The sequence below is a fragment of the Hypanus sabinus genome, chromosome 9 (genome assembly GCF_030144855.1).
Source record: "Hypanus sabinus isolate sHypSab1 chromosome 9, sHypSab1.hap1, whole genome shotgun sequence".
In the NCBI taxonomy this organism is placed as follows: domain Eukaryota; kingdom Metazoa; phylum Chordata; class Chondrichthyes; order Myliobatiformes; family Dasyatidae; genus Hypanus; species Hypanus sabinus.
The window spans coordinates 108,039,977-108,053,422 of NC_082714.1; the positions used below are offsets into that span (position 1 = coordinate 108,039,977).

General features: G+C 43.8%; 1 protein-coding gene across 1 annotated transcript in view; it reads left to right on the plus strand.

Moving 5' to 3' along the window:
- The first annotated feature begins 267 nt into the window (after positions 1–267).
- The window catches only part of LOC132399708 (phosphoenolpyruvate carboxykinase, cytosolic [GTP]-like), a 29,400-nt gene continuing 16,221 nt past the window's right edge, over positions 268–13,446 (plus strand). Inside the window, exon 1 of the mRNA XM_059980387.1 lies at positions 268–350. Within this exon, the coding sequence (XP_059836370.1) occupies positions 279–350 (72 nt within the window). The 5' untranslated portion in view covers positions 268–278. The remainder of the gene's footprint in view (positions 351–13,446) is intronic.

The window sequence follows — 13,446 nt, forward strand, 5'->3', positions numbered from 1 at the left end:
GTGTTTTCTCAACGATGGTGTGAGTTTCTTCTGGGTGCTCCGGTTTCCTCTCACATTCCAAAGATGGCCGGTTAAGGTTAGTGAGGAGTGTGCATGCTAGGTTGACACAGAAGCTGCACAGTGCAATCTGCACTTATTTGATTTGATGCACTGTGTGATGAAATATTTTGATGTACGTGTGACATATGAAGATAATCAAATGAATGGTAAACACTGAAGATTGCTTGTAGTCTTCTGCTGACCGAATCTATCTTATTCTATTTGCAGTTCTGTAGATCATGGCAGTTTTGGAAGCTTTCAAAAGATGGTGGTACAGAAACTGTTCATGCAACGTTGAGGAGGATGAAGAAGTAAGTTGCTAATTTTTATAATGGAGAGAAAATTAACCAATTTTGTATGTTTAGAACAGATAATCTGCGAGTGCCTGAAAAACATTCATCGTCTGGATTTCCTCATGAAATGTCTAACTTGGTTTCCAGTGAGGTGCAGGTATTGATTATAACCAACGTTTTGATGCCAAACTCTGCCAGCTTCTCAGAGAAATCAGTGTTGGCAGAACACTGCTTTTGCAATGGCCAGAGGATTGACTTCGATGGCACAAGACTCCCTGCCACACCAATGGCTTTTGGGAACACCTGGTAAAGGAAACCATTGAAATAAAACCATTAACAAAGAGAACATTTTGCTCTAAGTAAGAACTGGAATTTGATTGTAAACAAGGTGGGAGACCAGAAACCTGATTGGATGACAACTAACCAATCAGCAGGGACAGAAGACAGGCGTATAAATACCACTGGACGAGACATGCCCAGGTATCATTCCTGAAGAAGATAGCAAAGTTTGTCATTGGTTATGGTCAATATCTTCACCTGTCTGGAAGCCCGAGAAGAGTTTATTTGTAGTGGGATTAGTTGAACTACACACAATGTAACTGTATTTAAACAACACATACAAAATGCTGGTGGGTCTCAGCAGGTCAGGCAGTATGTATGGAGGAGATATTTTGGGCTGGAAAAGAAGTGGGCAGAGGCCTGAATAGGAAGGTGGGGGGAGGGGAAGCTGTACAAGCTGACAGGTGATCAGTGAGACCGGATGAGGTGAATGATGGGTTTTTATGGGGAAGGAGAGAACAATGTGAGAAGCTGAGGAGGGATAGGTGGAAGAGCTGAAGGAGGAGGACAGTTGTACTCCCCTCCACCCCAACCCCTCCTCATTCTTTCTTCTGCTCCCTTCCTTTCATTTCCTGTTGAAGGATTTCGGTCTGACACATTGACTGTTCATTTTCCTCCATTGATGTTGCCTGACTTGCTGAGTTCCTCCAGCATCTTGTGTTGCTCAAGATTTCCCTCATCTACAGAATCTCTTGTGTGAATAGTTTTAAAAACTCAACAGGTGCCAATGGTGGCACCAAAACACCTTTATCTGGACAATGTGTTCATTACACGTTACTGGGTGGCATTGTTTTGGCTGTCTGTATTATAATTAGTAGGAAACACCTTTCATACACAGTAGAGTCAGATTTCATGTTATGAAATCTTAATGAATATTTTGAGATGCAATGTATACAGTCAAAAGATTTAAATATTTATAGGATTGCTTGTTTGGTTGTCCATTGTATCTTGACATTGGCAATATTAAAACCTGTGTGGGAGAGTTTTTAAGTGGAAAGGCCATTGTACTGGGGCAGTTCCACTCTCAACGCTGGTAGTCTGGGTCCAGCGGTGCAAGTAGTCATCACAACTGGAGTCTTCCTTGGCTGCAGTGGATGACCATGGCTTCTGTGGCTTGTCATGCCCTTCGCTGTCCACGAAGTGATGCAGAAGAACCCTCCTGGCCGTTGGATCTCATTGTGAGCATGCTTTGTTGGCGTGGAATATGTGAGACACTACCTGGCTGCCCCCAGCACATCCCCAACTTGTGTATGTCATCAATGCAAGCAACGCATTTCACTGCATGTTTCCATGTACCTGTGATAAATGATTCAGACTGAATCTGAAGTCAGCCTGTGAAGCTGATTCATTGCGGCAAAGCAGATTTTCACAAGACTCTACTGCCCAATGCGATGACTGCACGAACACAAGCGTAAGCTAAAGGAGGAGTATACTGCACAGTATATGTTGTACACGTAGAGAATGTTTGTAATATCCGTGTTCACCTCACCTGGTGCTGACAGGTTCATCTCTGCCTTCTTCATTCCTTCTCCATCAGTCTTCTGCCACTGACAAGTGGTCAGGGACTGGGACCATTAACTCTCGCTCTTCTCTCCACAGGGGCAGCTTGACCTGCTGCACGTTTCCAGCACCTCCTGTTTTTATACTTCTATATATACGTTTTATACTTTATACCTCCTGGCCTATACTTCAGCCGTAAGCACACCTTGGGGGTTGGCAGCAGCATTTGTTTCTGGGATTTTTGCAATTTTGTGAGAAGCAATGGGGACCTGAGTGAAGAATGCATAGCCTTAATATAAGCTGTGTCATTATTTAAACGTCACCACCCATGGAGATGACGGGCTGTGTGGCATGATATCTTACAAGTCAAAGGCAAGTGTATTGAGACTAAATATGCGTTGAAAAGGTTTGTCTTTCTTCACCGCACTAAAAGGCTGTTTTACTCAGCACAGAGAATCCCCGATTAAAAGGTGATGACATTAAATCATGATCTACACAGAAACAGCACCCGGAGCTTGCGGCTGCAGTATCTTTGGCACCAGCAAGTGTGAGGAGCAGGAACTCTGTCCTCAGCAGCATAATTCACAGCTTACTGTGGTTGCCACGGAGAGGGGAGAGTGCTTGTGGCCAAACCCCTCCTTCCACCCACAGGCCTTCATGGACTGGTTCATTGTGTGGCTCCAGGTACCTGTGGCATGAAGGCTCATCACTCACATGGAGGCTGCAATAGATCTGGGCTGGCCATGAGTGTGAAGGTCGAACAACGTGAGCCCAGCAACAGTACAACAGCGATGCTCAAAACTGTCAGCTCAGGCAGAAATTGGCAAACAGCTACATACCGCAGCAACGCCAGAACGATCCCAACAGGATCTTACTTCACCAGCTGTTGGAAACGTGGCTTTTGGTCTGTACATTGTGGTGCCCTTTTCCATCAGCAGAGCACAACTCAGCGTCTCAGGAGCTGCTTTCAACACCTGGACAGATGGCACTGGTAAACATCAATGCGCTAGGGTGAATCTCACCTGGAAGGGCCCAGTCCAGCTCCCCGAGGACAGGACTTTCCAGCACCAACTGCTGCATCAAAAAAACTTGTCAGGGTAATTTTTGCAATGGTCTCCCAGGATGATATCCAGCCTTGCTTATGTCTCTGCCATTGATCAAGTTGGTGCTGGTGAACCATGGCGACGTGTTGCGGGCAGCTTACAAAACTTCTAAATATACTTCTTCTGAACTACTCTCATTGCAATCTGCAGCTTGTAATTTCCCTTTAAGTAAAATATCTTTGAACCACCTCAATGAACTAATGATTTCACGATCTTCTAAAGGACTCCCTGGACTTAACTCCTGAGGATGTGGGTACAGCACCTTTAAGTGGACAAATGTACATTGACATGGCTGAAAGAGAGGGAATAGGGGAGGACTCCAGCAACTGTATAGTCACTGGGGAACAAGATTGAGAACACAAGGGCAAGATTACTATATTGGAGGGAAATGAAGAATTGTTGTGTTCTCTGTTTCACAGAGACATGGCTCACTCCTGACATGCTGGATACATCAGCAAGACCCAGAGACCTCTTGACACACAGGAAGAACCAGACTGCTGATTCAGAGAAGAAAAAAGTAGGGTGTCTGTGTTTCATGATACACACTTTGTGGAGTACAGATGCAGCAGTCTTGTCACACTCTTGTTCCCCAACCTGGAGCATCTACTGATTAAGTGCCAACTGTTCAACTTAGCAAGAGAATTCTCCTCTATGATCCTAACTGCAGTTAATGTACTGTCAAAGGCCGATGTTAAGCAGGCACTCGAGGTACTGAGTGCCACTATCAGCAAACGAGAACCAGCCAACTCCAAAACATTTCAAATCATGGTTGGGGTCTTCAATCAAGCTTGTTCGAAGAAATCTGTGCCCAATTATCAACATATCACCTGTAGCACCTGGAGATCCAACATACCATTGCAACACGCACAAAATGCTGGGGGTACTCAACAGGCCAGGCAGCATCTATGGAATGAGTAAATAGACGACATTTCAGGCTGAGACATCTTCTTTAGTACTTGACCGCTGCTATACTACAATTAGGAAAGCCTACCGTTCCATACCTAGACCACGCTTCGGGAAATCTGATCATTTGGCTGTCCTCCTTCTCCCTGCATACAGAGAAAAGCTATAGAGAAAGGCAGCAGAGATAAGAACAACAAAGAGGTGGTTGTGGGAGTCAGAGGAGCGGCTACAGGATTGCATCAAGTTGGTGGACTGATCCATGTTCGTCAATTTATCAGAGGATCTGAATGAATACACCATGGTTGTCACAGACTTTATAAAACAGCTGTAGACGAGTGTGTTCCCACAAAATCGTTCAGCGTCTTCCCCAACCAGAAGCCCTGGATGAACCATGAGATCCACAATCTGCTGAGGGCCAGATCAGTGGCGTTCAGGTCTGGCGACCATGTAAAATATAAAAGGTCCAGGTTCCATCTCCAGAAAGCCATCTCATGTGTGAAGTAGCAATTCCAGACCAAACATGAATCACTGAAGGAAGCTCAACAGCTGTGAAGACTAGAACCTCTTACAAAGTGAAACCAAGTGATACAGGGGACAACAAAACTTCATTCTCAGACGAACTCAATGCATTTTAACTGTCAGAACATGGAGGAACCTTCATGAACTCTCACAGACCTGATGACCTTGTGATTTCCGACTCTGAGGCTGCTGTGAGAGCATCCTTCAGGAGGTTGAATCCCCAGATGGGGTACCTGGCTGAGTACTAAAGACCTGTGCTGATCAACAGGCTGGAGTGTTCACCGATACCTTTAAGCTCTCACTTGGCATTCTGAAGTATTCACCTGCTTCAAGCAGACTACAATTATACTAGTGCCTAAGAAGTACGAGGTAACCTGCCTCAGTGACTCATCCAGTAGCACTTGCATCCACAATGCTGAAGTGTTTTGAGAGGTTGGTGATGAAGCATATCAATTCTTGCCTGGGAAGTGACTTGGATCTGCTCCAATTTACCTACCATCACAACAGGTCAACAGCAGATGCTATTTCATTGACTCTTCACTCAACCTGGTAGATCTGGACAGCTATGATGTATACATCAGGATCCTTTTCATTGAATACAGCTCAGCATTCAATTCCATAATTCCCTCAAAACTATTCAATAAGCTTCAAGACTTTGGCCTCAATAACTCCTTGTCCAACTGCATCCTTGATTTCCTGACTTGCAGACCACAGTCAGTCTGGATTGGCAACTTCACATCCTCCACAAAGTCCATCAGCACAGACGCACCACACGGCTATGTGCTTAGTCCCCTCCTCTACTCACTTTATACTGTTGCAAGGATCATCCCTTGTAATAATGATCAGAGAAACACAGAGAAATCTCCATTTACCGACAAGTACCTTTATTGTCTAAATTAACAAGTATGTGAATTCATACACTAAATAAATACATCGCGCTAACTAAATTTTCCTGACCTTCAATGAATAGTCAATGAAAAGAAAAGATATTACCCGGGAAAGGCGCCTATGCTGGCCTGGCGTTCCCCGTGGTCCCGAACTCCACGTACCGTGGGGTCCTCCTCATCTGCGATGGTTGTTCTCTGATTGCTGAAGAGTTATCATCATTAAGTATTTGGAGTTCCTGACTCTGTTTATAGTGTTCTTCACCAGTTGAACTGGTGGATCTCCATCTCATTGGTTACCTGACCTACCTGCGTCACCTTCTTACTGGTTCTAGTCCAGGGCTACAACCAACGTTGTTTCATGGTTCTTTCCCCACCAACCTTGTGCATTTGTGCCTTTCAACTCTGACTGGTCCAAATCAGTTAAAATAGGCAACCCAGACAGAGTCTAATGAGATTACAGATTGCCTCTTTCGTAGGTCGGGCACTTCACATAATAAGTCACTATTCATCTGAGAATGATCTCAGGTTTAGCAACCTGAAGCTCATTACGTCCACATTCAATTGCTCCAATTATATTACCCCAGAGCAAGGATCAGTTCAGAATCCATAAAATGGGGAGAAACAAAGACAATTGGTTTATCCCGTCCTTGATACATCTGAATCTACTAATTTGTAGACTGTAGTTCCTTCTGACCAACAATACTTTTGATTGTCAGGTTAAGAACAACTCCAATGCCATATTTAAGTCTGCTGATGACACCACTGTCATTGGCCAAATCAAAGGTGGTGACAAATCAGAATATAGGAGGGAGACTGAAAATCTGTCTGAGTGGTGCCACAACAACAACCTCTCACTCAATGTCAGCAAGACTAAGGAGCTGTTATTTTACTACAAAAAGAGGAAACTGGAGGTCCATGACTCAGTCTTCATCAGGAGATCAGAGCTGGAGGGGTTCAGAAACTTTAAATTCCTTGGTTTTCCTCGGTGTTACTATTTCAGAGGATCTGTCCTGGGTTCCATACATAATTGCCATTCCAAAGTAAGTACAGTAGTGCCTCCTACTTCTGTAGAAGTTTGTGAAGATTCAGCATGTCATCTAAAACGTCTATAGATGTGTGGTAAAGAGTATGTTGACTGGTTGTATCATGGCCTGGTATGGAAACACCAATGCCCTTGAAAAGAAAGCCTTCAAAAAGTAGTGGATGTGGCCCAGTCCATCATGCGTAAAGCCCTCCCCACCACTGGTCACACCCACAAGGAATGCTGTGGCAGGAAAGCAGCATCCATCATCAAAGACCCCCACCATCCAGACCACGTTCTCTGTTTGCTGCTGTGATTAGGAATGTGGTACAGGAGCCTCAGGACCCACACCACCGGGTTCAGGAACAGTTATTATCCTTCAATCATCAGGCTCATGAACTAGAGGGGATAACTTCACTCACCCCAATACTGAACTGATTCTACAATCTTTGGACTCACTCTTAAGGACTCTATAACTCATGTTCTTAATATTTATTGCTTATTTATTTATTATTATTATTTTTCTTTCTATTTTTGCAGTTTGTTATCGTTTGCACATTGGCTGTTTGTGCTGTTGGGTGTGGTCTTTCATTGATTCTATTGTGTATCTTGTATTTACTGTGAACACCCACAAGAAAATGAATCTCAGTATGTTCTTTGATAATAAATTGACTTTGAACTTAAGGAACAGAGGAGGGAGGCCTTTCAATATTCAGCAAGCTTGGGGCTGATCTACATCTAACTCTCTTTGTTGCATGACCTTTTGTAAGTCGACCTTTCTCACCCTTGAATGACTTAATTAATCCAGATCTGAGAGAAATTTATTACAGGTCATTACTGTCCTCTGCTTGAAAAATTGTCTTCTCCTCTTGCTTCCCAACTGTTAAGCACCAATTATAATATCATACCTTTTTAATATCATACCACCAAGACACTGCCCCTTACTTTTCTACTACTTTGACTAGATTGAATTGAATTGACTTTCACATACACGAGGAGTAAAAATCTTTATGTTACGTTTCCATCTAAATGTTCCATGTGCAATCAGTGTAATTTATAATAAATAGAACAGTCAATGTAATATAGAGTACGCTCAAATCAGTGTGAGTTCATCAGTCTGATAGCCTGGTGGAAGAAGCTGTCCTGGAGCCTGTTGGTCCTGCCTTTATGCTGCGGTACTGTTCCCCAGATTGTAGCAGCTGGAATAGATTGTGGTTGGGATGACTTGGGTCCCCAGTGATCCTACGGGTTACTGCTCCTCAGTCTTAGGAAGTTAATTTACAAAATTTGTAAATTGAACTTAACCACTAAAGCTTCAATATTAGACTAGAAAATTTAATTGTATCCCTTCAAATTCAATGTATTTGTCCAAAACAGGAAGTATCCTCAAAGAAAAGTGTATTCTAAATTCTATTCTAAATTTTCTTTACACTGACTTAGATTTCATTTCTTAACTTGTTTTGTGCAGCTCTGATCATCCATAACAGGGATGATATCAATAAGATTAAAAGAGTGCAGAGAAAATGTACAAGTATGTTGCAGGGACTCGAGGAGCATTTGAGAAAGCTCCTTTGCCGTTCACTAAATAGATGAGTAGGTTAGGTCTTTAATCCCTGGAGTGCAGGAAACTGTGCAGAGCTATCCAAGATTATGACGGGTATAGATAAGGTAAATGCAAGCAGGCTTTTTCCACCGAAGTTGGGTGAGACTAAAACTTGAGGCCATAGATTAAGGGTGAAATGTGAAATACTTAAAGGGAACATAAGGGTGAGGGATCTTCTTCACTCAGAGGGTGGTGAGTGTGTGGAGTGTGGATACAATACAATTTCAACATTTGAGAGAAGTTTGGATAAGCGCATGAATGAGACAGGTATTGAGAGCTGTTGTCCAAGTGAAGGTTGATGGGACGAGCAGAATAATAATTTGGCACAGACTAAATGGGCTAAAGGGCCTGTTTCTGTGCTGTAGAGCTCTATAACTATGACTAATTCTTTTTGAAATAACATCCGTCCCTATACAATCCCTACAGTCACTTCACTCAATATAGCTTGCACGACCTTAATCGTTTTTGTTTGCTGGATGTTAAAACTTAAGGTTTTTCTAACCATTTGTCACGACCCATCCACTTTAAATGAGGATGATTGACTGCTCATTCTGGTGAGTTGTTTCCTTTTTGGAAACAGCTAGTTGATGGAAATAATGTCACAAACTGCCGGGACTGGAAATCTGAAATAACAGCAGCAAAATCCAGAACCACTTTCGGGTCAGGCAGCACCCGTGGAAAGTTAACGTTGCGGTCCTGGAACATTCACCGGAGCTGGTAAAGAGAGATTTGCTATTTTTATTTCATTTAGTCGAGAGCCCTGAAATGGGATGAATTGATCTGGAGATCTGCATGATCACTGCATAAATTGTTTGAATGTAGATGAAATTATTTAAAACTATTAGAGGATGAGGAGGAGACAGGATGGAAGAAAATCAAGGGGCAGCGACCTGAACAAACGGATAGACAGCAATTGTACATTGTGACACCGAGGAACAAGAATACTAATTAAATACCACCAAAGATCAATGAACTTCCATCCACTCTCAGCCAGTTGTAGTTACCACAAAACAAACTTAAACAAGTTGATCTTTGCAGCATTTCAGCCCTGCTTTGGAATAAAAACTTTCCATTTGTACTCGTTGAAAGGTCAGAGTCAGCGAGTAAAGATTACTTAAGGTACAGAAAGCAGGCTTCAGCGCTGAGTGGCTGTTTATCAGCCTGTAGAGTTAATGTTTATCTCACAGAGAGCACAACTTAAAAAAAAAATACCTCATCGCAGATTGTGTGACCTTGCTGTGTTTGCTACTGGAATGTTCTCTTGGAGCCGGTACCAGCAATTCCAAATGCAAACCCTTCTCTGATGGTCTGATTTTCTGTTGACTGAGGGAGATTTGACATGACGGCAAGAGGAGGGATTATTACGAGAACGTACACCAGTCCTCATTGGGGGGGGGGGGGGGCTCAGCGGTGGAAAGGGTGAACAGCTTCAAGTTCCTGGGCATCAACATCTCAAAGGATGCATCTTAGTCCAACCCATTGATGTAGTCGTGAAGTGGACATGCCCAGGGTGTACTTCATTAGGAGTTTGAGGAGATTTGGCAGGTCAGCAATGGCAGCGAGCATTCTGACTGGCTGCATCACCATCTGGTGTGGAGGCTCCAATGCACAGGATTTTAAGAGATTGTAGAGTGGCGTGGACTCATCCTGTCCATCATGGGCACATGCCTCCCCACCCCAAAGATGACATCTTCAAAAGTCAGTACCCATCAGTAAGGAGCCTCACCATCTGAGATATGTCCCTTCTCATTACTACTTCCAGGGAGGAGGTACAAGAGTCTGAAGCCCCACACTCGACATTTTAGGAACAGCGTCTTCCCCCTTGCCACCAGATTTCAGAGTAGTCCATGCCTTTCCTCCTTTGCACTGTCAATCTATGTTTATTTATTTATAAGACCTTAAGACATAGGAGCAGAATTAGGCCATTCAGCCCATCGAGTCTGCTCCACCATTCCTTCATGGCTGATTCTGGATCCCACTCAACCTCATACACCTGCCTTCCCGCCATATCCTTGACCAATCAGGGAAAAATCAGCTTCCGCCTTAAACATACCATGGGCTTGGCCTGCACCACAGCCTGTGGTAGAGCAATCTACAGATTCACTACTCTCTGGCTAAAAAAAAATCCTCTTTACCTCCATTCTAAAGGGTTCCCCCTCAGTTCTGAGGCTGTGCCCTATAGTTCTGGACAACCCCACCATCCTCTCCACATCCAGCCTATCTAGTCCTTTCAACATTTGGCAGTTTCAATGAAATCTCCACGCGTTCTTCTAAGTACAGGCCCAAAGCTGCCAAACATACCTCATATATTAACCCCTTCATTCCTGGAATCATCCTCACAAACCTCCTCTGGACTCTCTCCAATGACAACATATCCTTTCTGAGATATGGGGCTCAAAACTGTTGTTAATACAAGTGCAGACTGACTAGTGTTTTCTAAAGGCTCAGTATTATCACCTTGCTTTTATATTTATTTAGTTATTATTGTTCATTATAGTAATTTTGTCTTGCAATGTACTGCAGCCACGGTTCGACAAATTCAATGACATGGTCTTGATCCTGATTCTGGTTCTGATTCGAATTGTGAAGCATCCAGATTGACACTGCCAATTCAGCTTCATGAATTAAGTGACAAGTTCAGATTGATTTCAATGACAGAGTTTTAATGAAGCTGTGCAGGGTCCCTGGACAGCCCTCAGAATGAAGAATTCCACCACTAAATCCCAGACAGTCTGCCATCAAGGGCAGCCTAGCCATGCATACGGCACCACCAGTTCTCTTTCTGACCGGAGGTCAAATGCTGGAGCTCGATCACCCCATTTCTGCCCTGGGTTGTTTCCAGACTTTGCATGATAAAACAGACAGACTCTCCCCTCACAATTGGCCCTGATGCTGGGACCAAGCCCAGAGGCTCTAGGAGAAGCCTGGAATGGGAAGTAGGAAAGGGGAAGGAGAAACAGCTGAAGACTGGAATCCTGCCCCTGTCTATTGCCACATCCACCAGATACAGAGCACCTGCTTGGGAGAAAGTACAGCAGAGGGAACGCTGGGGAACTTCATTGTTTGAGCTGGACCCTGGTGCTTCGGCAGTTCCTTCCCACAGGGCCGGAGCTGAGTTCACCCCTGGCTCATGGCTGTAGCGCGGGATGCATGACTTCAGCTATTGAGGGAAAAACAAATGCAGATGCTGAGTTGGGACCACCATCTGGTTGTCGTAAACCGATATGGTGGCGGGGGGGAGGGTTGTCAGTGTAAACCGACTGAAGTACATCATTACTGAGGGTGGGTGGGGTCAGTGTGCACAAACTGACATTCACTGATAACCTGCGGGTGGGGATGGTTGTCAGTGTAAGCTGACTGACATACACCGATACTGTGAGTGGCTGAATTACAGCACTCTGCTTGCTGTGGAGTGTTACCAGTGTACTACTGCTGTCCGAAGTGTGACGAGCTGCATTAGATGAAGTGATACATCACAGTGCAGTTTCCTCTCCTCTTCTGTCTGAATCTGAAACAATTGAGACCTGGAACACATGAGAAGAAATGGTATTTAAGTGGGCTGAACCACTGGGGGAGGTTGTATTGACAAATACAAGTGGGTTATATTCACAATGGATGTGGTTCAGTTACGATTGCCACTGCAGGACAGTAGCCCTTGTTACCCACCCCTTAAAGTATTAAATTTGCCAAATGTGTTAAAGGAATACATAATCAATCTCTCACCGGTTAAGTTAAACAGCCAGTAGTAGTTTCAGAGTCCGTTCAGTATTGTTCCCTTTATGTTGATACACCAGATTGAACATTCATTCATTTGAAAACAAAATGAATTCCCTCATTTGGGAACCTTCCTGAGTTAGGTTTCATCACAAACACAGGAAAATCTGCAGATACTGGAAATCCAAGCAACACTCACAAAATGCTGAAGGAACTCAATAGCCCAGGCAGCATCTGTGGAAAAAAGTACAGTCGATGTTTCAGCCGAGACCCTTCATCAGGACAAGAAATAAAGATGAGAAGTCAAAGCAAGAAGGCGAGGGGAGGGGAGGAAGAAGTACAAGGTGGTAGGTGATAGGTGAAACCAGGAGAGGGGAAAGGGATGAAGAAAAGAGCTGGGAAGTTGATTGGTGAAAGAGATAAAGGGCTGGAGAAGGGGGAATCTGATAGGAGAGGATAGAAGACCATGGAAGAAAGGGAAGGGGGTGGAGAATCAGAGGGAGGTGATAGGCAGGCAAGGAGAGAGAGGGAAATGGGAATGAGAATGGTGAAAGTGTGGGGTGGGCATTACCGAAAGTTCGAGAAATTGATGTTCAAAGATTATAGACAGGTGATCTTCCGATCTTTGCTAGATGTGAGATAAATTGTAGACAGGCGATCTCCCAATCTCCCCATCCGAGATCTTCCCCTTTTTCTATGGTCCCGATGAAGGGTCTTGGCCTGAAATGTCGACTGTTTACTCATTTCCCACCCCATTTTGTCTGAGTTAAATTGTGTCGTGTGGCACAATGGCAATTAAACAGTACAAGGCTATTACAGCTTGGGGCATCAGAGTTCAGAGTTCAGTTCTGGTGTCCTCTGTAAGCAACTTTGTACGTTAGTTCCTGCGTGCCCATGGGTTTCCACCAGGTGCTCTGGTTTCCTCCCACAGTTCAAAGATGTACCAGTTAGTAGGTTAATTGGTCACTGTAAATTGTTCTGTGACAAGGCTAGGATTAAATTAATGGGTTGCTGGGTGGTGTGCTCAGTGACCCAGAAGTACATGTATTGCACTGTAGCTCTGAATAAAAATTATTAATAATATTAATAACTTACTTCTAGAGCAATTTTCATACAATGTAGCTCAAAGTGCTTTACAAAGGGATAAAGTGAAAATAAAAGTCAAAAAGATGTCAGTTAAAAGCAAGGTTAAATAAATAGGGTTTGAGCTGGCATTTAGAAGTGTCAACTGGGTCTCGCATCTCTTATAATTTAAGGGATTGAGTTCCACAGTTTATGAGCATAGTTAAAAAGCTGACATGCCAATTTTCTTTTGAGGGAGACGGGTTAAATTTAAGAGACCAGCAGAAGAAGACCCGAGAGCTCGAGCAGGATTTGTGATGTAGTCCAGCTCCAGGCCACCGAGAGCTTTAGAAACAAATGTCCAAGGTTAAATTAACCCTGTGCCTGTAAAAGCAGGCTTCCTTATCTAATGAGCATTTCACTTCCAATGAGCTGCCCAGCCACAAAAATTAGGCTCTCAGCT